At 37.8% G+C, this 26,678-nt stretch overlaps 1 protein-coding gene across 3 annotated transcripts in view; it reads left to right on the top strand.

Annotated features, from left to right (window-relative positions):
- The window catches only part of DENND1A (DENN domain containing 1A), a 198,403-nt gene that overhangs the window by 118,718 nt on the left and 53,007 nt on the right, over nt 1–26,678 (top strand). For all 3 annotated transcript variants that reach the window (XM_054174197.1, XM_054174196.1, XM_054174198.1), the window contains exon 13: nt 5,509–5,634. In XM_054174197.1, the coding sequence (XP_054030172.1) occupies nt 5,509–5,634 (126 nt within the window). The remainder of the gene's footprint in view (nt 1–5,508; nt 5,635–26,678) is intronic.

Genomic DNA, 26,678 nt, shown 5'->3' with positions numbered 1-26,678 from the left:
TACAGCTGGGATTAATATTTGTCGCAACCAAGCCGTAACTTGAATCGTACTGCTTTGTGTAATTAATGTTTGCTATCAGTGTTTATATCTTATTTAGCGTTGTTTCATTATTTGAGTTACCTAGATAATGAGGTATTCTCCTCTAGGTCTTTTCCTTTCCTTCACACTGCTTAATATTTGGCTTTGACCACTAGAGAGCAGCTGCTCGTCTTTGCAAGAATTGAATTTCTGTCAGTTCTTTCATGCATCATGTGTTTGGAACTGTAAGTGGATCAAGTTGTTCATCTCAGCAGGGAGACTCTAAAGCCAATCCATTATACTTTTTTTTTTTTCTTTTTTTCTTTTTCTTCCCTTTTGCCTCCCTGGGAGGATGGGGAGATTCTGGGAGTGTGTCTCCCCACTGATCTTAGTCTAAATATATGCATTATGATCTGAGAAACTGAAAATGTCTTCAAAAGCTTCACGATCATATATGGCTCTTACGTCAAACTATTCTGCCAGGTTTGCTACTTCAGTGTGAACAGAGCAATTCATGCCCTGCTGAATAGAGACAAAACTTTGCTAAATTAAATCTATATTCAACAGTGAGGAAGAACATCTGTGTGATTCATTCACCATCAGGTAATTAATCCAGTGGAAATATTTTAAAGCTGGTTTCCCCCTCTCCTTGAACATAATCAGTGAAATAAGGCCCTGTGATTATTTTAGAGCTTCAGGCTGTGTGTTATGCTTGAGTTTTATGATAGTGATATTACTATCAAAACTGTTGATTCTTTGGAATCTAGCATGAAATGTTCTTGAATCTTTGACTCCCAGGATCCAAATGAACACAGACCACAGTGAAATATCTTTCCAGTTAACACTTGTGTCAAAGGAGCTGGGTAGCATTAAAACAGCTCCAGCAGAATCAGTCTAAGTCTTTCTTTGCCCCAGTTTACCTTAGCAGTACCCGCTGCAGTCAGACTTCCTGAACTGGTCAGGTCAGGTCCCAGAAAATCAAGGTGTGTAGTAGTGCATTTCTGATTAAAGATCTGAAATGTGAAAAACTGTCCCTCCTTCACCTTCTGCTTCCGATATGTTGCTGAAAATCTGGCAGCGTGAGAACACCCTGGGAAGTAACTTTCCTTTTTAAAATAGTCAATATTAAAAAAAGAGATTTATTAAGGACTGTGATTACAATAAGTGCATCTGCTGCTGACAAGTCTCCTACACCACCGTCTGTGTTGCAAGGAATAGCAAAGAGGGGGTAGTAATTTTTTTTTTTTATGCAACCCTTATGGATTTTTCATGTATTTCCAAATAAGTGTCATCTTCTAGTCTTAGTTGTAGTCAGAGCTTCATATTACAAGGAATAAAGCATAAGCTCACTCTGTCAACTTGTAGTTTTTATTAAATGAAGCCCTGATGCAATGCAGTGTACTGCGCCAAGGAGATCTTGCATATCTGATGGCTGTGAGAGTATTGTAAATTTGCACTAGCCTATGAATATCTCAGGCTGTCAGTAATTTTCTTGTGTATGCTACTGCTGTCCATTCATTAACAAGTTACCATGAGCAGTGGTACTGTTTTTTTTACAGTGTTACTGTTTTTCACTTAGTGGGGAAATTTACTGCTTTCAGGACAGTGAGAAGTACTAAACTACAACTCTATAGCAGAACCATTTTCTTAAAGGTGAATTTGTTTTTTATTTCTTACACTGTGTTTGCAATAGGATGTTTCTTGCTTCATTCATGTTGACAACTGAAAAGCCTTGGACCTAATTAAAAGAATTTCCACTAGCACCTTTACTGAACCATTTCATTATGCTGCATTGCACAGATTGCATTTTGAAACATGGTGATAGTTTAAATCTGACCTTTAAACCTGAACTGCCAGAAGTATAAAAATCTTCTTTAAAAACACTCTCAGGGTAGACTGCATGTATATGTGTCTGTTTGGCTAGAAATAATCTTTGTATTGAGTGGTCACAGTCTTTTTTCTTTTTTTCTTCTTTTTTTTTCTTTTTAATTAAAGTATTACTGCTTCTTTAGGCAGGAAACAATCATAATTCTAATGTACTGATTTATTCCAGAGTAAACAGGAATTCTTTTTTCTCACTTGCTAGTCTCTTTAAATATTTTGTTGTTACCATTTTATTTAAAAAACTGACACACCTATTGGTATATTGATGATTGAAAGAATAAAAATGTACATGTGTACTACAGGCATCCTACAGTGTTTGATTTCGTTTTAGAAGAGAACAAATTATTTGAAAGCATAAAGAATTAGCAAAATACCTATTGGTATTCTGCTTCTATACAAATAGGGCAGCTGAAGTCCAGAAGGGCTGTGATGAGCCTTCTGAACTTTTAGTTTGTTGTAAAAGGAAGCATAGAGGCTTTTCTCCTTCTGTATACGTGGCAAGTTCTTCACCTGAATGTTTAAAGCAAACCACTTAGAAAAAACGTTAGAGAAAATGATTGGGAAGTTACTCCGAGCTGTGGACATTTATTGCACTGTTAAGGACTACTTTTTAGTGGTTTGTGTAAGTTAATATAGGAAATAAATACATGCGTCATTCCTACAACATCAAACCTCTTTAAACATGGTGAAGTATGCTGTTTGGGCTTGGAAATCTGATACATTTTGAGAATAACAGAGCTACTTGACAGAGATTATGTCAGTGAATACGAGCGAGCTTATTTCATGGGCACGATAGGCTAAATCTGCTATCATGCATTATGTTAATCTGTGCTTATGGGCTCATTAGTGCATGGCTCATTGGCATAAGACACAGCATTCAGATTTATAGACAATGCTGGACACTGATTATTTCTGTTTCACTTAAAAACTGTAATGAAATTCCTTCTACAACAGAATCTGCTGAAAATTGAAAGGAATTGTCTTTGCAGCTGTTTTGGTAAACACAAGTGCAAATATAACACTGAGTTTTAAAGTAAGGAAAAGTAGTGAGCAGCAGGGGTTATATATTTAACACCCAAAGATCAAGATAAGGAGTAATTTTCTTGCTGAAGAAGGAAATAAAGGATGTGCTTATGAGAGGGATAAACCTGAAGCACTCAAGAACAGTTGTTCAGTGAAATCAGCCTGCCATTTGCTGCTGAGGGAGGCTCATAGCAAAACCCTGAGGCAGAAAAACTCAGCTCATCTGGTAGGATTTTGGAGATATGAATGAGGTCAGAATAAGCTGCTGTTATGGGCCAGAGGATGGGGGGAAGGTCTTGAAAGTTAATTTGAGCATTTGAACTAGCAGTTTATATTTTATGAGGTATTATTGATACTCTCAGAAAACAGTTGTGTTCACTACAAGAGAATCTGCTTACTCTGTAAATGCTGTTCCTACAACGTTTCTTGCAGTGTGAAGTATGTAGAGCTACTCCAATGGAGTTTTTCAGAGTAGCATTTGAAAAAGGAAGATTTGCTAGTTATTGATATTTTTTTTCTGTTAAATTCATAATATGAATACTTAATGGAGTTATTCATATTCTTCTGCAAATCAAGATGACTGGGGATTTCCTGGCTTTCTGCTTTCCTTCTGAAATTGTGGCTCTTTCCTTTCCTCTGCATAGAGCATCTGATCAAACCTGGGTTTTGCATGACATGACCGCAGCCTCTAAAAGCGCTGCTTGAACGTCTTTCAAGAGTCAGTGCCCAGATTGTTGGTTTTGTATTGCTATGTGTTGTGGGAGAACTGTCTCAAAAACTGAGTTCATCCTGGTTCTGTTTGCTACACCAAAAAATTGCCACTGACACAGGTATTTGTTAATGATTTAAGGTAACCTATAACTGTTGCAGCACAGGCACAGCAAGTGTGATGTTAATCTTTGAAAGTGGGGTGGTTTTTTTATCTCCTTTCCCAGCTTGTGTTTGGGAAAGAGAAATGCTGTCACTAACAATAATATATAGATACACAACCTTACTTCAGTAGTTACTGAGCTCTGAGTGCTAGAAAAGAGACTTCATACCAAGTCACAACCTTCCTGCATGTATGAGAAATTCTCAAGCACAGTGAACAGTAATGGATAATCCTCTAAAACTTTAGCTGTTGGTGTACATTGAAAATGAAGATTATTCATATAACGTGGATTGTGGTAGTTTCAGCTCTGCCTGCATAAGAACGTGTTTAGTTGATGTTTGCTGTGCTGGCTGTATGTGTATAAACGGCAATGAGACGTCAGGGATGCGTCTGCCCCAAGTGAATCCTGAGGTAATCCAAGACCCAGCAGGGGAGGGGAGAGGGCAGTGAGGGTTAAGGGAAGAGCCGTTCAGTGCAGAGGGCGTTTAGATCTCTTGAGAATCAGGAGGAAAAACAACTTCCGTAGACAGAATGTCCTTGTTAACTTGAGACTTTTTCAAAGTGCAGGTTTTGTTTTCTGGCCTACGCTGGGTGGCCGGGGTGTTGGCAGGGAGGCAGCAGGGCCTCCGCAGGGACGGGCCTGGCTGGGGTGGTGGGAGCGGCATCAGCCGGTGTCAGCCGGATCCAGCCAGCTCTGCGGCAGGTCCTCACAGGGCTGGCTCTGCTGCTCAGAGAGTGTGTGAGACAGGGCAAAGTGCCACGGTGAGAACGAGGAGGGGTAAGGTGTGAGGAGGAAGGGAGTGAGGTATAAGGAGGAAGGGAGGAAGGTGTGAGGAGGAAGGAGCAGCAGAAAGGAGCTGCTGGGACTGACTGCGGCAACCTCGCTGAGGTGGAAAGGTTGGGAGTGGAGAAAGGTGTGTGTGGGAAGGTGTTTTAATTTCTTTGTTTCTCACCATGCAACTCTCTCTTAATTGGCAATAAATTAAATGAATTTTCCCAAGTTGAGTCTGGTTTGCCCATGATGCTAATTGGTAAGTGATGTCCCCAGCTCTTGTCTCGGCCCACGAGCTTTTTCTTCGTGTTTTCTGCCCGAGCCCTGCTGAGGAGGGGGAGCGAGAGAGTGGCTGGGTGGGTGTCTGGGAGCTAGCCAAAGGAACCCACCACATGCAGAAATAAAACTCTCAGTTTGTTATTTTCCATTAAGTCACTGAACTACAAGGCAATATATCCTTAAAAAAAAAAAAAAGAGCCAACTTGTGTTCGTGGGAAACAAATCTTTCAGACCCACAGAATTTGTTCTTAGCCATGGTGGTGATGTATGGCCTGGTTATGCAGAACAGTTTCTTTATTAATCTGATGTTTGAATTAATTTAGCTGAAATACTTTCATGGATTCTAATCAAGAATGACACAAACTTCATGGATTACCTTCAAAAGAGTACTCAACAGCATGTTCACAGCGGATTTTAAGTAGGAGGGCAGGTTGAAATGAAGCTTTTATTTTCTTGTTGGTTTCTGACTAGAATCCAATCATCAAGAAGCAAAACAGCTTGAAAAGTGCTTTTAGAACTGAAAAATTCCACTCTGAATTCACATTGTCACTTCTTGTCGTAACTGTGCTGTGGTTAGCACATTTTTTCATTTAGCTGTGCCCCAATGTGTTAAGCTTTGTTTGTGATATGAGAGTGATCTAGACCTGTTGTGTGATTTCAGGTTTCTGCACTGAAGAATAGATTGAAGAAAGTCTCTACAACCACTGGAGATGGTGTGGCAAGAGCGTTTCTAAAAGCACAAGCATCTTTTTTTGGGAGCTACAGAAATGCCCTAAAAATTGAACCTGTAAGTAGGAAATTAGTAGGCATAAGATGTAAATCTGCAGCTGTGGTAGGTAAAGCAACTGACAGGAATTCCAAGTGTAGTATAACCTACTTTTACTAAGGTCAGTGCTGGGGCTCTTGGGCTGGCTAGTACTGAAAATTGTTCCAGTCTCTGAAAAGAAGGAGGTGCAACGTGATGCAAGAGATGCATGCATGATCAGTCACACAGGCAGAAAGGTATGGGTGTTACTTGATTTTGACGGCAGCTAAGTTAGAAGAGACATGATAAAAAAGTATAAATTACGATCCCAGGAGGCCATTTTCTCTCACTGCAAAACCTGGATATTGGTGGTATTACTTTTAAAGGTAGTCGAAGATACCGTTTCTTGCACAATATATGCCTGTGCAGATTTGTGGAATCATGGAGTTTAAGAATATAGTTAGTAAAGAAATTGTGCTTTTAGAGGAGAGAAAAAAAAGAAAATATATATATATCTGGAGTTGTAACTATTGACAATAATGTTTTGTTAGGGAAATTCAATCTCTTGCTTCTGGTTTGGAACGATCTATGATTAAGTGCCATCTGAGTGGGGGAAGGAGTTTTCTGTACTTGATCTTGGGTTTTATTGCTTCTACTGAGGCATCTGTTCCTGGCTTACTGCAAGTAGCTTCATGGACTTCAGTACAAATCAGTCCAGCCAAATTAAATATTTCCACGTTTTGTGACACTCTGGTTTTGCTACCATGTGCTTAGGAGGTTCCCTTTTAAGTGTGTACATTTTGAAGATAGACAGTGACAAGTTAAATGGTATGAGAAACATTCAAGTATAATTGATGAGATACACCCCAGAAATGTGAGGGATGAAAAGTGCTAACTGCAGAGTGTTTCACAGACTATTTCCAAAATGTTCTTTGTTCCCTCTTTCTGAAGCAGAGGAGACTAAGACGTGTGCAAGTCAAATGCAGTGATAAATCTCAGTGTGGTGTTCATGGGCTCATTTGAACTTTTGTTTGGACCTATTGCTGCTTAGTAAGAAGATTTCTGTAGAAGACAAAATATACTTTTGTCTTAATATCATCTCTTGCTGCAAGCATTGAGAGGCAGAGCAGAAAACTTGTAGCAGTGGAGAGATAGAGTACCACTGGGAGGTGCTGGGATAAGTTTTGAGGGTAAGTGAGGAGGCTAAATGACTGGGGTGAGAACAGAGGCTTGCTGGTTGAGAAAAGGTGCTGTACTTTGTGTTCTCCTGCTTGTGAAGATTGATGAAGAGATCTGGAATGTGGACAAGTAATAAATCTAATTGTAATCATTATGTTAAAGGAAAAGAGACAAAGTTGGACTTACAGGCATTGTATTTCTTGAGACTGAGGATGTTTCAGGAACTGAAGTCTTCTCAGTTTGTCTTACTCATTATTTTTAAAACCAGAAGGAAAAAGTAGCTCAGTCTGAATTTTAAGCAGTCTAGTTATGACCAGCAAATAAGCATCATTCCAACAAGTGATGTTCAGCTTTGTCAGTGACTTTTGAAGTTAGCATGTGTCCTTCTACATCTTATTGGAGGAAGCTGTGTCGTGTGTGTAAGAAAAAGAAATTGTATTGACTTGGGTATGTCTGGGTGTCAGTGTTGGGCTTGTAAAGCATCTAAGGTGGAATGATGGGAGGTACTTAAAATGTTGTTATAAATAACCCAAATGAAACCAGCAAAGCACTCTGGCTGTAAGCCTCCTTTATCCATGTCGGGAAGAGACTGGCTTCCCTTCATCTGTGCAGGCTTCCTTGTTCTCTGATGCTCCTCCCAGTAGTTGCCAGGCAACTCTGGGAATATTGGTGTATGCTTTGCCTGGATGTGTGTGTGAGATTAACTAGTTAAGGGATCTATGAAGAAAAATAAAAATTTAAATTGCCTTTCTAGAAATACCATCTGGTATTTTGAAGGCTGAATGTTAAAGATGAATATTTGAAATCAGTTGACAATGGCACACCCTTAGAGAGTGCAGCATCAAGGGACAGCTAACTTGAGGAAGTAGTAGAAATTGTTTGGATTGTTTGTCATTCCATGAAATGTAGCTTGTAAACATAATTGCATACATATTTCATAAAATCCAGTTTTAATAAGCAGGAAGTTGAAAATTTCAGGACTTTCTTTCCCAAGTCCATTCATAAATTAGAAATTGAATTTCTGATTATACGTTTGAGTATTAAATACATTGAAAGAAGCAGCAACTTTTTCTCCTTTTATAGTTTTTGTCTCATAAGACAATTTAATTTTGCAGACCATTTCATCTGGTGTAAGTTGACTTTTCAAGATAAATGGTGTGAAGGTATTTTTCATTATTCTGTGTAGGCCCAGAGTATGTCACAGACTTTAACTTCACACTATACTTAAGCGTTGTAAGTGCTCTTTTTCTGTTCAGAAGCTTTTATATTTTTGAAGATACAAAATTGTGTAATATGTGTACAAACCAGTGCACCCACGTATATGTTACTGTTGCCTTAAAATTTGGTAGAACTTTTGCATGTGAAAACATACCCAGTGAACACAGTCTGCAAGTGCAATCAGAAGAGTTATGTAATACAATAAGTGATCCAGTCACCTTTCCTTCTCTTGTGTGTGTGTTTTCTGCAGCTGCATTAAGCCAGGTTTGAAGTATGGAGGAATTTCTGTTACATGTGATGTGCTTGGTCTCCACAGAGCTCTGTGCCTGTTCAGCACATGAGAAGCAGTGTGCTACTTGACTGTGCTGAGGCAAACTGTTACTTTTAGGAACATCAGTTACATTTCTAAGGGACACAACATGAACATTTTGCTCCCTTGAATGACTTTTTACAAAAAATCCTGCCTTTTTTTTTCCTTTGGCCATTTGCAGAGGGAATTTTTTTTACATCTTCTAAATACTCTCAAAAGTGGGACATCTTCAACAGAAACAGCTGTGTAATTACTATGTGTGTAAAGGAGGTTTGTAGTACTTGATAGTTGTGTGTGTATTGGTAACTGGTGGGGGGAATGAGGCTCCGATTTCCTGCATCACAGATGTTGGCTCTGCACTTTATTCTGCTGACACCTAGTGGGTACAGACAACATATAAGGGCTTTTCTTTCACAGCCAGTCTTTGCTAAGAAACAAACACCTGTGAATAAAGGTAAGCTCACAGCGCAGGCTGACCAGAAGCAGTGGCCTGTAGGGTATGGTCCAATAAAATAGACGTGGTTCAGGTTTGGGATGGTAGTACAGCTAGCTGAGGTATGATGGTTTAACAGCAAGCTCCAAGTTTGACACAGTCTTCTCGACTGGTGAAGTTTATATCTGTTCCCTGGATACGTGGTCCTCTATTCCTCGAGGAATTTAAAAGATGTGTAGATGTGGCACTTAGCAACCTGGCAATGCTGGGCTTGCTGATCTTGAAGGTCTTTTCCAACCATAAGAGTTCTGGGAAATACACTGTAAGGTGAAAATATCTGTGCTTTTCTTTTGCAGTGCTGCTACTTTTTGCATGGGTGATTAAGAAGGGATAATTTTACTGTGGCCCAAATACAGCAACATTGCTTGTAGCAAGAACTATATTCATTATTATTTGGCCCATATTGTCTTCCTGAGGTCTGTCCAGAAAAACCTTGCATTGCTTTGCTCTCCTGGGGGAGGCCTTTCTCTCTGTGAATGAGCTGGAATCAAGTAACCACAGTGCTGAGATCTCTGCCCAGTGCTGAGGGACATCACTGGTTACTTACATGACATTTTGCATGGTTTCTAAACAAAGTATGTCTCAAACTAATAGGAGGGAACAGAGCAAAGAGAGTAGAGCTGTGATGGTGTTAAAAGTGTAACAAAATTGTTTGTAAGGACATTTTGAAATCAATATGACTTTATTTTTAGCATGCAATTATTGATTAATACTTTGAGGGATTTTTAAAATGCACTTTTTTCTTTAATTGAAGATTTGCTTTCAGTCCTGGAAAGGCACAGCCAATAACTTTCATTTTTTGTGAATAGTGTTGTTCTGTATTGTGATGTTTCCTGCAAGAATAAAACTGTCTACCTCTGCCTCAAGCTGAGGTATGTTGTTATAGTTTGAACCATCTGCTGGTTACATTTAAAACATGGAATAGCAATTGGGAGTTTGCTGAAGCTTTAAGGTGCTAATAATGAAACTTAACCATCCTAGGTATCTACTGATCCTGCAATGATTGCCATAGTGGATGGTGGGTTTATTGAGCTCTTGTATGATGTACCATTATCAAACTGAAACAAGTTGTGTCTTCTGGATTGAACTGGGATCATAAATAGTTATCAGTACTAGCTTCAGTGTCTTGGGAATTACTGATAATTGATGATTCATTAAAGAGATTTGTTGTCTTTTATGTCTTCATGGTTAGTTATCCAGTCTTATCCAGGTTTATTAGCCTGAGCAGTCATTAGTTGTGTAACTGGATAAATTCTGATTAACTTTAATTGTTCCAAATTGATTTGGCTTAAATTTAACCTAAATACTCTTTAGATGCAACCTCTTAAGAGTAAACAGAAAATCTTGGAGGCAGAGTCAATGTTCTTTTCTACTTCTACACTTTCTATGTGCTTTTGTTGGTTAAGTTACTTGCTAATTTGTGAAGTGGACAACAATATGTTTAAGACATTGCAAAATGGATTTTAATCTTAATATGAAACTACTTATTGAACCTCATGCACGTATTGGATATTTCAGCTTTCAAACTGCTTTTTACTTGAACTGCAGTGGATGGATGGATGTATGTTTTTATGTACACATTGCTGCCTTCATTCTATTGTCCTGTTTAAGCTTGTTCACTTAAATTTGGACTCTAAATAGAGAAGACAAGATGTTTCCATTTTTCATAACTTTAACTTTGGAATAGGTTTTCCTTTAATATGAAGGAATTTCAGCAGTGGGGAGGAAAAAATTCCATGAACAGGAGGAGATAAAAAGTTAACTTTTATTTTTTGACATAACATTCAATTCAACTCAAGGAAGTAATGTAATAATCCTTTTCAGTTTGTGGTATTGTAATAATGCTGGAACAGTACAGGGACATCTAGGGGAAGTTGTACTTCCATAAAAGGTATATAGTTAATGAAGAGTGACTCCTTTATTTCCAACTCTTTTGTTTCCTTGAAAAATACAAAAAACTTTTCTGCCTTCATGCAGAAATGTTATGTCAGTTATGGAGAATCACTTTTTCCCCCCCTCGTTCTGTGTTCTAATAAAGACAGCACTTGTGATTATGCTGCAGTGTATCCCTACCTTCTGGAGACGCTGGTCTTGACCATGGCACTCCCCTCTGGGGTGAGCTCGCCATTCAGTCCTTTGGTGTCCACAGGTGTCGCAGCTTACCTGATCCCCCTGACATCAGGTCAGCACAAGTCTGAAGGAGGAAGCACGAGGATGCTCTCCAGTTCTTTTTTCCAGCATTGTATTGATGTATGATGCAATGCAACATACTTCAGATGTGTAGTTGCCTTATATGTTATTAGCAGGTAATAGTTTTGTTTCCATCCCTGTTATGAATTCCTTCCTCACCATTCAAACTGCTGCGCTAGCAGTGTCATACATGGGACCAGGCTCTGCTGCTGCTGCTGAGATACTGCACAATTGAACTCTAGAAACTTTCAACTTCCTGTGTAAATGGATTCTGAATTTTAACCTTGGGACAGGAGGTCACTTTCAAATTAAAAGTTCCTCAAAATTTTTTAGCAAGTGAGGTGCCACTTAGTAGTTAAAAGGCATTTTTTAAAAGGCATGCAGCTGCATTATGGACAGGACACAGCTTTGCAATCATCTATTAAAAATTAATATTGTAATTTCCTGGATTTGCTGTAACCTCTAACTAGAGAATCTACCCTAACAGCTGATACTATTCTCTGTATGAATACACTGGGGCAGCCACTGAATTGCTATCTTACTTCTACGAAAGTGAATTTTTTTTTCACAAATCCACTTGTAAAGTTGCAATTTCCTACTATCCCAGGATATTATGTTTAACATTTCATCAATCTTGGTAGAGTTGTTCCTCGTATGAGCTCTGAATAGGCTCTATTATCTGGGGTACTGTAGCTGACTGTAATGAACTAAAGTATTGATGTTACTCTGGCATTGTGTATTTGCTGGGCCAAGAGCTGTCTCTGCTTTACAAGCAAGCTGTTACTCTCTACTTCTGTTTAAATTCATGGCCAAGGAAGGGGAAGTTAAGATTAGGCCCACAGATATTTAGATATTCTCTAACAGTGAGAGTGTCAATGTGTTTTAAGAGGACAGTTTACTTACCCATTTTAGGGATTTATGCCACTAGGTATTTCTTGCTTTAGAGATTTATAAGTAATACCATGATACCAGTAACACAAACTGGAAGACATTTCTCAGGAAGACATGAAAACAGCAGTGTGATGAGATGGCATAAGACCACTCTATTAATTATTTCATTTCAGTCTTTTGCCCAGACTAACAATAAAAATGCCTTCAACAATTTTGAATGCATAAGACGCAAGTGAGGCAGAAGTTGGAAAAGTAGATGATGTGTGATGCAGAGTGAAAAAGCAAATGCTGAATAAGTCCAAAAGGAAACTTTATTGGAATACGTGTGCAGTAACATAAAAAAGTGCATGTTACATAGTGGTGCATAATTCATTTTGAAAAGGCTTTGTAGCATTCAATGCTTTATCTACTATGAAGTATGATTGTTGCCATGGTGAGGGTTGGGTTTTTTGGTGTGGTTTTTTTGTGTGTGGTTTTTTTTAAGTTATTCAGTGGAAGAGTAAACAGTTGTTTCCAACACCCAGTAATTGCCACATCCTAGGTACTTTCTCTGTATAGCCATCTTTTGCATAGTTTTGTCAGGATTTTTCCTGCATGTTTATTTTAAAGGTATATATTGTATACGGAATAGACCCTTCTCTTTCACCAAAGCTGACACCATCGGTCGGGGTTTCAGCAATGTTTGTCCATCTGTATAAAACTGAAGAAGGAATATCGCTAACGTTTCTATTCCATGTAGAAAAAGTTGTTTTAAAAAAAAATCCCCAAACAAACCCAAACTATAGGGGAAATAGTGAGCAGAAGCCTATAAAATAAAGCCTTTTGGTTTTCTTGCAGTTTTGTGGTGCTCCTATTACAGTTAGTGCTGATGGCTGTTTAATAGGAATTTTCTCCTGCCTGTCTTGGCTTTTTCCTGTTCTAGTGCTGTTGATGTTCAAATATGTAACTGTAGAGATAGTCTAGCAGTGCCAAAATGATAGTGGTTGCTAACTCTCCTCCCAATAGCTTTGCTAACTGAAAGAAATAGGCAATGACAGTGGCTTTGACAATGACAGTGTGTACAGCCTGATGTTTGCATGATAAAATGGAGATAAATTGAATTTCTGTATATTCTGGAACTGACTTTTTATTCTTAGTGTGAAAAGTCTGTGGTTTGTGGCATTTTGAGGACCCCAGTTTTCAACTGTCTCACTTAGAAGCTGCCTGTAACTAATGTTGTGCTTTACCATTTATGGAAAGTGTTCCACCAGACACTAGCCAGAATTCAAAGTCACTGACTGAAAAAGATTTACTAGGGAAAGACAATTTTGTTTGTTTGTTTTCTGCGTAGTTCTTGTTTTCATTTCAATCCTGTTGCTGTGTTTTGTCTCTGAGCATTACTGTTGCCATAGACAAGTTTCAGCTTCTGCTTTTGCTGTTTTAAAAATAGCTTTTTTTGTAACAAGTGTTTACTGTTCCACAAAATGCATTTAATATTCTACATCTAAGTCTGTTGAGATATACATATGTTAATGAAACTGAAAAGACATTCTCTTTAATCTCTTATAGCAGACTGTTATGTAGTAAATAGAATTGTTTTGTAATTTCCAAACTGTTGTAAGATATTGTGTTGTGTAATTCTGTATGGAAACTAAGATCCTGAAGGAATGGTAATAAAAAAACAGTGCTTGAGAAAGTTAACATGGCCCCTGCTGAATGTGGCTTTTCTGCTGTAAAAGATGCAGTCAAACATTCCTGTCCATCGTGTGGGTTACAGTAAAAAAAACCAAAACAAACGACCCAAAAAACCCCCAAACAACAACAAAACCCAAAACCAGCCAGACAGCCCCCTGCCAAAACCCCCCCAAACCAACATGGGAATGGTTTTGTATTTCAGTCTAGAAACATAGCCCCAAGCAAGGGATCGTGTGCTCTGCATCTTGTAATGCACTAGCAGCAGTAGTAGATGAAACGCTAAGTTCCTTTGAGTGTGGTTTTCAGAATGCTGATGTTCACAGGACTGCTTTGAGATTATTAACATTTATCTCTTTCATGCTGACATTTAAGTTTTTGTGATATCTTAGTATATTGGAACTTGTGAGCAAACTGAAGAGAAGTATCTTGTGTTTGATTGTATAAATAACTCTGCAGTCTCTGTAGAAATTACATGTTCAGCCACCAGACTGGATAGACTGACTGTGTCCTCTGTGTTGGTGCTGCAGAAATAGAAGTAGCTTTGTTCAAAAGCCTCCAAATCTTCCTATTACCAGGGAAGGTTGGACAGTGGGGAGCAGCTCTGGGATACTTCAGCTTTACTGTGGAAGGATTTGTACATTCAACTCATAAATTATTTGTCTATGCCTTTCACACCTGATTCTCTAGTTTTTATGCTATTTTATACGCTTGGTTTTGTTTCTTCTCAATTTGTCTCAAGGCTTTGTGTGTTTTCAACTGACTTTTGCCTCTGTTTTTGTTGTGTTTTCTCCTGATACTTGACTTATAATTGAGAGTGGACAGCCTCAGCAAGCAATGAAGCAGTGTGCAAATGCCACCATGCAGGAAAAGTTGAAGATATTTCCTGAACTAATAAAGCGCAGGGGACTTAGAGTAGAACAATGAAGCAAGTAAACAAACACCAAGCATAAAATAACATGACCATTCAATTCAGCCTCTGTGTAAGGCACTCAGTGACTGTGTGTTTTTTAAATGAGCTGTGAGCAAGTTGTATTTGGTGTTAGGGAAAAAAAAAAACCACAACACAAACCCAAAACAACATGCCACACGCACACACGAAAAAAAACCCCACTAAAAGAACCCACACCAAAAGACAGCTCAGGAAAGGAGGTGAGGTTTACTTTATTATTAGTATGAGCAGCTGTGCAATTGAACAGAAAATATTACTTCCCTTGAAAGAAGGTAGTATGAGAGATTTTTGGTCTTTGGATTTGTAAATCAACATGCAGCAGCAGGCAAACTTGATGAAATAATGATAAATATTAGAATATTTAATCAGATTAGGAACAAACTGATAGTGTCTGATCATTGTCTTCTACAATGCACATTGTAGATCGGGTGTATATTGGAGCATACCTTTTGTAATCTTAGAGTACAACAAGAGTAAAATGAAAGACAGTAAATCAAAATTATTTGTAATCATTTGCATAGCTAGGTGATAGAGCTCATACAATGAAAGCCTCAAATGCTATGGGGTAAAACCAGAATGAGACATTTGTATGCTTGACATAATTGACTGTTCAGTATGATAGCTTTCCATGGCAGACAGCATAGGAGACCTGCTCTCATCCAGAGTTGTACTTTGCTTCACAATCACATTGAGAGATTCTGCTACTGCCCTGGGGCTCAGCACAGTCACATGCGAATGTAGATTCAGTAGTGTGCTTGCTGTCATCTCAATTCTTCAGCCTTGGGGAGGTGGGGGGATTCATGTTGTACTGGTTACTTGCTTAAGGCTTCTGAAAAGGGAAAGTATAGAAGGGGACAGAGCTCCTTTTATGATTTCGTTCTTGTGTATCATCAGAGAATCAGGCAGCTTTGGTATGGGTGGTACATCAGTGAAAGACAAATTCTGGCTCATGACCACAGTGCTATATAGGCAAAAATTAATTTAACACTGAAGACACCTTTTTCTTCTTTCTTCTCTTTTGGGGGGCACAAAAATGTAAACTCTGCAGTGTGCTGATAAAGGCATTGTTCTTTAAAACACACGCTACTTCAGTCTAGTAAAACATCAAATGAAAAGATTCTTTTCTTTTTCTAATTTAATTCATTGTTTTCTGTTCCTTTCATTCAATGAGTAGCAGCTTTTGGCAATGACAGGTATTCTATTGTGACTGAAATATGCATTTTGTAAGTCATAACTGTACTTGGTATTTAAATAAACTGTGTATGTACAGCGTGCAAGATTTATGCAGAACACAGCTGGAGGTATTCTGCTCAGAATTCCTATGGTTTAAAATGTCTCTTTCAAGTTTGAAAATGTGTTGTGAAGTAGATACCATTATGATAATTGGAAGTTCAGCTTCTCTGTCTTGCTCTATTATTTTTTTGAATACAATTAACACATCACACACACTTCACCTGGTCTCTCCTCATTTACCTCTGACACTTCCTTGATATTTATTTAGACACATGTGGTGTCTTTGCTTTGAACTCAATAGTTGGTATATTCACTAGATTTTTATTTTTTTTTAATAAACAATTTTCTCTTTTAGGGATATACAATTAGTTTGTGTTGTTTGAGAAAAGTATACATACTGATGTAAATTCTTTTACTTTTTTGTTAGATGATCAGGACATAAAGATTGCAGAGAAAACGGTGAGTTTTCTCAAATCAAAATACCTGCTGAGAAGTTGCAGAAGCAGCTCATTTTATCATAGCTCTCATGAGGGAACAGTACAGAGGGGATATGCAAGAAGCTGGGGAGGGAAAAATTAAGAAACAACCCAACATTTATTTTGAAACTGTTGTATTTAAGGCAGCATAAACATGAAGCACAGGACTCAATGCCTCTCTCAGTTTCAGCAGCAATGCTTTTATTTCTGAACAAAATGAAAATAAGACCAAGTTCTTAAACTGATTTAATAAAATACTACTGGTATCGGTTTTGTCTCTTAAATATCATATGTCCTGTGCTATGTTATGTGGCATATATGAAACTCTTAGTGACATTACACCAGTATCTTCCAGAAAACAACTAAAAATTGCTTGACATAGTTTTTATAATTTTTTTAATAACCCAAAATTTATGAGAGATCAAATTCTAGTTACACCACAGGAGAAAAGAATATGAAAATATCATAATTGTACTTCTTCTGTGGAGATTACATTTGCCATTTTCTTTTTAAATTTTAAACTATTCTAAGCTTGATCCTCACAATACAGCACTAAATTATTCTGGATTATTTCATTAATTTTAGCTGCAGTTTGACATGATCTGGGGCTGTGTTTTTGTAGAGTTCCTCTTCATTGTCCGTTTGTGGGATAGCTGTTTTCCATAATATTGTTGGTAACTATTACTGAAAATGCCTGATATTTGTAAATCAGTTTATTACAGGAAAAAGGTGTCATCTACTGAATAAGAATTTGTTTTCTTTGTTTTAAAAATGAACTGATCAACCCCAAAGATTTCAGGTCCAAGAGTCCAAAGTTTTCATGTGAAGGTTCAAAGCCATTTAGAAAAAAATGGAAAGTAAACTGTGCCCTTGAATGAGTTTTATACAAAGTGTGATTTTTATTCTTACAAATAGTTTGTCTCTGAGATCTGATGCATTGTAGAGTCTTCCTTGTTTCCTGCAGCACCATTTAGTTGTGAAGTGGAAATCCACGCAGTGTGTGAAGGGTTCTGAAATGCTGTCCACAACAAAGGAAGTATGGTTGTGACAAACACAAAAATGAGGTGTGTTTGGTTGCTTCACCGTAGCCATCACCATGGAGAGATCCATTGTTCTCCAGCTGCGTCTTTGCTGGGTTGCTTAGGGAAGGGCATGATGCAGAAACCATTAGACCAGGGCATTTATAAAGACCTATCACAGTAATGCAAAAGGAAATCAGTGTTTTCTTTTGAGATACCTTTGACTCGGACTTTGAATTTTCAAATGCACATTTAAAATGATCTCTGTGTAAAACTACTTGGAAGAGCGTATTTTTTACATTTTCTCTTTTAATGAAATCATTCCGTAATAAAATATTTCAAGTACTGGCTAAGCTGTAAAGCTTAGGGCTGATAAACAAAGCATCTGAAGCCAAATGGCCCCTTAGCTAACCCCAATTAAAATAAAGATTTCACTGCGCTCTGTCCTGACAGAGAGGGAACATATTGTTGCCTTTAAGGGAGTTTGGTTTAGTTAATGAAAGAATTTATTTAATTTTTTCAAATACAGAACCTAATTAAATAAGTTTCAACTTGACTTGCAGTTGAGGACATTTTAACTCCTTAAAGGTTACTTTTGTGTCCAAGTGTAGCTCTCCTGAATTATTTCTCATGTAGTATTTAGTTATAGTGTTAGTTTATAGTATTTAGTTTTGTGGTTTATACAATAAATTTGCTAGCAGGCTTCATGCGAGTACATGCCTGGTTTATATATACATACATGCCATTGATTCTAGAAGTGTAAACCCTGTCAATGATGTTTCTCTTTTCAAGCATCCTATTTGGCATTGTTGCTGCAGAATATTAACAGACGAGGTGGGTTACAGTAATGTGGAAGTGAAAGTGGCACAGTTCTGTGCTGAATTCACTGTAAAGGATATACGTACCTCACTCACTCCTGCAGTTCAGTGAAAGGAAAGATGTATCGAAGGATTATCTTTGATATATGTCTCCAGCAGTAGTTAAAAAAGTAAACCACTTTTTTCTTAGATAGGATGAATGGTGAAAACAAAAGCAATTCGTAAGGATTACAGATGTGATTAGTTTGCCTTTCTTCAGGATCCATGTGTAATTGTATAGGTAGAGTTTATCCCCTACTTGTCAACTAATAGTTTATTATGTATTCTTCACTAAGAATATATGAAAAGTAACTCACTCTTTTACATAAAGATACTTTCTTCTTACTTGTGAGAACGTTTTATACTTAGTGCTTGAAGGTAGTCAAAGAACAGAAATGCTGTTTCTTGCCTTCATATTTGTCTAAAATGAAAAAAAAGGTTAAGTGGCTGCTGTGCCTTTGGTAATGAAATCCTATGAGATGAGTTACAGCCTGCACGGGCTGATAGTGAGTAATGCTGTTGGGCTGGGGTGTGTGTATTTTGCCAGCATAGTAACTGGAATTAAAAGCACCTATCCAGCATCATTCCAAGCAGTGGGTTCTTTTAACTTAGGGATGCTGAATCTAACCAAGGAAGTTCATGCTTAAGGTAAATAGTATATAGTTCTAACAGGTATGTAAATATTTTCTCCAAATGCCTGTGAAACTATAAATATGTACTGTTCTGCAGCAGTGGCTTTCCAGTTAATAGAGAGGACTTCTTGATCAAAATTTTAAAAACACACATATGTTGTGTCCCCTCATTTGGGGGTTTTAAACCAATGTTTGGAGTATGGGTTCTCTTCCAAATGTCACTTAATCATACATTCTTCTTTACACGTTGAGTAAATTGCCTTCCAACTCTCGTAAAGTGAGTTTCCAGGATGAGCAAAGAAGCTGTGTTTGCTGAAGGGCTATTGATTTCCCAAGTCAAACTTATTCGCAAGGATTTTGACGACTTTGCTCCAGGTGTGCGTGACCTTTGACTAGAGGTCTACCTGTGTGAAGAAATAAATTAATTTTATTTACAGATAAGTCACAAAATACTTAATGGTTTTGGACAGGCTTGCAGGGGCTTTTTAGATGAGAGAGAGTGATGTGGGTGTGAACACAAATTAAATTAAGGACTAGATGGTACTGGAGTCCTAAAAGTCTCTTACTTACTCGCCATATGTTACAGATCTTGAGATAACTGAGATGCAGTGCTGTTCTTTTCTGTGAATTTCTGCAGATATATTATAATTAAGATCTTTCAGAAATCTCAAGAATAGTTGCCAAACATTACCAAAAATAAAGCATTGCATCTAGCCAGAGTTCTGGACATCCTCACTCTGCCCTAAAGCTATGTTTCTCATCCATTATCTTGTCATAGCTTATTGTGCTCAATTTTAATTAATTTTAATAGCAATTTTGCAGTCATAACTGACCCAAAAGTTTTCCAGAGTTTATTATACCCAAAGGATATTTCCCTTATATATTTTTCTTGGTTCTTGTTTTTCATCCTCTCTAAATTCTGTTCTTGGGAAGTCTTTGGTGATGGAGAGCATGAATCAGAAATTGGAGTAAAAGATTTAGTACCTTTACTGATAATTATCAGTTTACAGCCAGAAGTAATCAACTGCACTTTGTATTCTTGGGGAACATTTATTCTAATAGTCATATAGGAAGGCTTAAATACTGACATATTTGATAAAGATATTGGGGTTTATTTCATTTTGCTTGTGCTTAGTGTAGTGCATACACCGATTGTTCTGCATGTAAGTTTCAGCATACAGGTGCTGAATCTTTAAATACAAAACTGCTTTTGCAGTGCTGCAGTCTGCAGTTCTAGCTTTGCTCCCTTTAAGGGTGCTGTATTGACAAATGTTATGCAAAGCTCTTACTTTGATATCACAGAGTCTGAAAAGTCACATTTTATGCTTTAAAAAAAATTAATTAAACAAATATTGGATCATCAGTCCTTCCTATTGTATAGGAAGCCCTGTTCTATTAATTGGTTGTCAGATCCCTAAGAAATAATGGATTAACGTGCTTGATCATAATGCCCTGCTCAGAAGCTGGAGTTTGCTGATGTCCCCAGCCTCTCTATTTAACGCAATCACAGATCTGCATCCAGGACATTTGAGTGGTTTGCATTTCATTAATACGATTTCAGCAGACAATACTAAGTTGCTGTTGGGCCTGCTCTGACAGCTAATTACTGAAATGAAGTGTGTACATGGCTAAGAAACAATGGAGCACTTGTCAGGAACATTAAAACAATGCAGAAATATTGCCAAATCACTCCTCTGAACAGTTTCTCTTGTCTCTGCAGACCACCCTTGGGACATGATTGTGGTGGTCAGTTAGACTTCAAGGAAGCAAAGTTTATTACTGTTGACTAAAATGCAATACAGTTCTGTTTTGTGCTTTCCTCTGTGTAATTCAAATAATGGCATGAATTTACCCTGATTGCTTAGCACACTTAGCTCTTGCTTGAAGACAGCATTGCACATTTTCCTCCATAAAATATCTAACCTGGTTATTTAAATACCACAGTTTCAAATGGTTTTCAAGCCCCTTTGTGGCATTATTTGAAGGAAAAGCTCTCCCTGGCAGTTTGGAGGAGGAGAATAAAGTGACTTCTTGTGTCTCTTCCAGTGTTAAAAAATCCCACAAGCAATGAAGTGAGGTTTGTAGCAGCAAAGCTTCATAATAAAGAAGGAGCTATTCTTTGTACAACAGGTAATAATCCTGACAAGCACTTTTTCAAGTGATACCGAGGCAGTTTGTATTGGGCTGGGGAAAGATTGGAGAGATACTTGGGAGAGGCCTCTGTTTGGGAGAGGCTTGTTTAATACACAAGCAACAGCAGACTAAATAAGTTTCTTGAGATGCAGATCCTGGTCTCATAGAGGCTGAGGGAAGAAAGAACACTCAGGCTTTTACCTCCCTGTCTTTCCTAAATGTCTGCTTATGACTACATTGGAGACAGAAAAATGGGCAGATAGACTTTTCATGTGTTCAGTTATGGCCCTTGTGTTCCAAAACTGTGATTTCCAACTCTTGTCTGTTTGGCTTTTTTTTTGTCCTGTATTTGGGTACCAACCACTGGAAATGAGATGTTGCCACAGGATTATATAACTTGCCATAAAGCAAAGTAAAAAAGAAAAAGCAAGAGCTAGTTTCAGAAGCTGAGTGGATAAAACTCTCCTATCTCACCTCCATTTCAGACATTCTAAGATATTTTGGTAACAGATGTCTTTCAGAAGAGATAATGTTTTTATGTAAGAAACAAACCATACCAACACTGGGCACTTTATCAGTTTGCAAACTTCTTGTGTATGTATCATTCTAGAGCAGAAGCAGGTAAAAGCTAGTCTGTTCAGTGCTGGGGAAGGAGGCTTAGCTCAAGGCCTGTGTAAACTTACCTTACTGAAGGTGCTTTTGTCTTTATGATATATTGGCAGAATTATTAAAAATAATATAATGTTGGCTACAAAGCCACTTCAGCCGACATCTGTGCTGTTGTAAGAGAAGGTGCTAGTTTGGAGATAATTATTTTTTTTTCTGCTCCAAGAGGAGTCTTGGATTACCAGTGTAGCTTATCTTGATGCCTACATCCATGTTCCTGGTTATAACGAGGGCCAGAGCCACCTCTGAGCAGCTCATGTTATTTAATCTGTGCCTCTTCAAGTCCACAGGTAGCATGAAGACAAGGGAGCTTGCATTAAGACACTTGAGCCTTTATTCCCCTAGTGGTATGTACTCATGTCTCTAGTTTTGCAAGACTTTCTTCTGTTTAATTCTTAAATATTTCTGTTAGTAAACAGAAATAGAGAAAACTGATGTGGCTGTTTTGGTTTGTTTTGTTTTCATTCCAGTGACTATAAGGATCAGCTAAATATGCTGATTTAATTATATTTGCAATCAATGACCTATACAAAATTGCAGCTTAGTTTTTTTGGTCAGTATGAAAATGCACCTTTTAAAATGTAGTGCTTTTAATAACTCAGGAGTTATAACTAAGGTGCTTAAGATATTTGTCTTTAGTGTTCATTCACAAGTAATTCAAGGTTCTGCTACAAGCCATAGCATCCAGCAGTAAAATAATCACAGTAGAAAAATACTCTATTTCTTGTGGAGTTAGAATCTGAATTTTTTTGAATAAAATCTGCTTAATTTGGAGAAAAAAGAGGACAGTAGCAGGTTGTGCCAGTAAAGGGTCTGTTCGGCCTGATCAACTCAAAAATTCCTGTTGTGGTGCTGGCCATTTTTGCAATTAATTTTACCAAACAACTTCCAGACTGAGCTCTGCTTTCATGTATTCTCTCTCCATGGAAATTATGTCCTTTTTCTCATTTCAAATTAGATGAGTACAATGAAATTCTTATTTTACATATTTATTAACAAGGCTTTCATCCCTATGGTATTGTAACTATCCTCACTACTTTATGCAAAGAAATTACAGGGAGAACTCACAAACCTTTAGGAGGGATACATAATCACTCTTTTTCAAGCATTATTGCTTGTATCTGTATTCATCTTGCATCTGGCCTTCCTTGCCATACACTGTTGATGACATTTTTTTAAAAGTCTGCAGTAAATCACATTATAGACCTCATGCCAAGTTCATATCTCTTAGATTAGCCATTGATAGAAAACTGAGGAGTGAAGAAATTACGTCAACACCACTGTCAGGCTTGTGAAGGGTTAAGGGAATTTTTAGCCTCACCAAAAAGTATTTGGTCAGGTACTCAGGTGCTGGAAATTTTCTTAGCAACATCAGTCACCTAGGAACATGATCATCTGCTGTTCTGGGGTAGAGATTACAGAGCTTAATGATTAGCTACTATAAGCTGCAGCTGATGCCAGACTCTACCCCCTTTACACCTAATTAGCCTCATTAATGAGCTCTTCTGCTCTCCACAGAGAGGGCTTCCTCCTTGGAATAGGAGGCAAAAATGCTTCACCCAGGTAGATGTGCTGAAACCTTTAATTATTGCCCACACCTGCAAAGCCTTGTGTCTCTGACAGCAATATTGCTTAGTTGGAATAGTGCTTATTTACAGTGACCACAGTACAAAATATTAACTCTTTAGCACCTTATTTTTAAGCTTTGAAAGTATTTATGCAGAGTATGAATTAAATGACTCTAAAATGTTATGCTTGATAAAGCTGAGTGTGTTGGTGTGGTGTTTTTTGTGTGTGACAAAAATATTTTTTAAAAGTTCTTGAGTTTAGTCCTGAAATGTGAGTCTAAATAGCTGTTGAATGACAAGTGTTGGATTGCTAGGACTAAGAATGCTGTGAGGCCAGTTGCATTCTTCAAAAGAGCAACTTTTGTATTGGGAGCAATGCAGTTCTGTACTGCTAAAATTAAAATATTCAATAACATCCATGTAGTGATCAATGTAGCAGGCATTAACTGAGCTAATGTTCTGGTGTGATTCTTAGCTGGAGCAATTCTTGGCAAATGTCTTCTACATTACAGTCTTTAAATTTCTTGAAATTTGATAACGTGGTGTTTGTTTTATTGTTTATTTGTTTTAGTGCTAAAACAGCTATGCAATGTTTTTGCATGTGCATTTGGGTCAAAGCGATTATGCCCATGCAGAGCAAATGTGTTTGTGCATTTATCAAATTAGCTCAAAGGGCAGCTCAAGTCAGTGCTTATTCTAGTTTTTAATTGGAAAGTTCAAAATGCTAATTTCTCAGTGCAAATACTTTGATTATTTAGTAACTTTTCCCACAGTAGCCAGTTTTCTTGGATTTTCAGTGGAAAATGCCTACTGTGAAAATACCTAGCATTCCTTGTTTACTCTGTGGCACTGGAAAGGGTGTCGTCCAGTCCTGTGGAATTGGCTGACCTGAAGATGAAGGAAGCAGATGATGAGCGCTCACTTTTACTGCTTTTCATTCTTGTTTACCTGGCTTTCTCAGTTTCTGCCACCTCCTTGGAGCAGGTGAAGCAATTACAAAGGAAATCTTAGGCTATAGGATGCTCAGAGTTTGCAGGTGACTGTAGTCACAAGTTGTGGTTCTTTCTGAGGGAGTTTAAGACAAAGAAATGATTTCCCCCCGCCTCTGGAAATCCAGCTTTTAAAATGAGTAGAAGATTGTGTGCCCCTTGCAAGGCATGTTCAGTGCTTGCATTTCAGTCAGGCTTGTTTCCCTTGAAGGTGTTCTTAGCAGAAAGCTGAGCTAATTCTAAACTAAAGCATTAAAGTTCAAAAGGAATTTCGAACAGAAAACACGTATTCATACTGTCAAAGAGTAGTAAGAAACTGAAAACAGGGTCTCAAAGCTGTGAGGTCACAGCAATAATAGGCATTATTAGCAATTACTATGAATTTGTAGAGCAAAGTTTGTTTTACTTAATTAAAACAGCATCACCAGCCAGGATGTAATAATGCACTGTGTGAAGCACCGAAATTCATGTGCATTAAATGCATTTTGATCTAAATTCCAAAATAAAGCATGAAAATGAGTGATTCTTCAAATATTTGGATAATGTTTTGTCAATTATTAGTGCTCCTTATAGCTATTGCGTAAATGGGACTGAATTTTATTTACTCTCCTGATTGAAATCTTGGCAGGTTTAGTTCTGTTTCCTAGGTGAGAAAGCCTGAGGTTCCAGGGCAGATGAGAAGGACTTATACAAGATAAAAATTATCATTGAGGGCATGTGGGTCTGGAGGGCAGCAGGGTTGGCATTTTTGGCCCAGCAAATATCTGCCCATCTGCTCTCTGTCAGAATATGTTAGAAGTGCATCTGGATTTGTGCCCCAGAGTTTCAGCTCTGAGCAGGTCATGTGCTTGTCTCCACGACAACTCAAGGAACTGTGTAAACTGCTGCACTCTGAGCCAGATGCTTCTCTGCACATGTGGTCTAATTAGATGGCATTTCCCCCCCTCACAAAAGAGTTCAGAAATTTTTTGTGGTTTCCATGTCAGAAATGTGTAGCTGATATGATGGGAGTTGGGAGGAGTCATGCAGCCAAACACCAGAGCTCAGCCACGGTGGGTGTGAGCTGTAGTTTGCAGGAATGCAGAACAAATTCCCTTTGGTTGCTTCACCAGGCATTGAACAAAACCTGTGGGGGAAGGTGGTGAAAGGAAAAATCTGCTTTTTTTGTCCTCACACTGAACACAACTTTCTCTTTATGAATATACCAGGGAGGAACAGGGGGACTGAGTCAGATGACATATCTTGCAGTCAGTGCTTGCAAGATGCAGCATTCCCAGTCTCTTAGAGGTGGGAATTTTTCTTTCTTTCTTTTTTTTTTTTAAGGGTTTGAATAAAAACTGCAAGAAGTGAGATGTTGTAGAGGAGAGCCTGGGGAAATAAAATCAAACTTAACTTACAAAAACTGCTACTTTCTAATACGTCAGGATCCTGAAATTATTGTGAGATGGGGGAAAGAGCTTAATTTATTGCATGCGATGGAGGAGCTTTGCTAAAAGGAGTTGAACAGAGTGTGTTTTGGGGGATCATATTAATGTGGCTTTTTTTGTCTTACCCTCTAATGTGGTAAAATCCAAGCTTCTTTCTGACAAACAGTGGATAAATGTTAAAGGGATAATGAAGAGTTTTCATCTATTTTATAAGATAAATGCTTTGTTTTTCTTTGTTATGTGTGTGTGTGTCCCGTGAGGAGAAGCATCTTGATCAGTTTTGGACTTGGTTTCTTAGTTCTTTTCCAGAGGTTGTTTGGGCAGATATATAATATACTAAAGTTCTGCAGCAAGCAGTATGGAGGGAAGTATTAGGTGTAGTCAGTTCCAGTTGTTCCCAGGAATGAATGTTGTTGCATCTTAAAGAGTGTTAGGGATATAACCTACTGATTTATAATCTCACCTATATGATAAATAACTACAGTGAGTACCTGTGTGTGTGCATTTATGTATTAATCATTGACCACTTAGGTTTCCCTAGAGACCATTACCTGACTTGAGCAGAAAGGAATTAAACCTTTTTCCAGTGTTTCTAACCTAGTGCCTTTGATTACCTCTCTCAAGGGACATGATAAATTCCTTCTCTAAAGTGACTTTTCTGTGTTTTTTATGGGAATAGTTGAGGCTTCCACACTAAGTGATCCAGTGGCATAACATGATGACAGATCAAACCTCAGTGAGTTCTATTATAGTAAAAGCGTTTCCTTTGCCAGATATTACATGAAGGAGGTGGCGTTGCATATCATGTTATCTTCTATCTTGTGCATTAGTATATCTATCAGAGATTAGATGTCTGTAACTCAATTAGATGTCTGTAACTCAGTGCAAATTTGAAGTTCAATTCCATTATATCCATTTTATTTATAGAGACAGGCTTTTTGTTACTTAGCTCTAAGAGTGGGATTTTTATGACCTACCTTTATGACTAAAACTTCTCTCACATTGCTTTAGTGAAGTCAAACCCAGTTTATTCTCCTTCTGCATCTGTATTAGCATCTAAATATTATATTAGGATATTTCAATCTTAAAAATAGCCATTTTATTCAGTGTGGTTTAGGGGATCCTGATACAAAGGAGTTGCATACATCTTGCACAAAAATTTATTTTCAATGTATGTATTTG

This window comes from Dryobates pubescens, chromosome 29 (genome assembly GCF_014839835.1).
Source record: "Dryobates pubescens isolate bDryPub1 chromosome 29, bDryPub1.pri, whole genome shotgun sequence".
NCBI lineage: Eukaryota > Metazoa > Chordata > Aves > Piciformes > Picidae > Dryobates > Dryobates pubescens.
The sequence above is the reverse complement of the archived record's forward strand: the minus strand, read 5'-3'. Positions and strand labels throughout refer to the sequence as shown.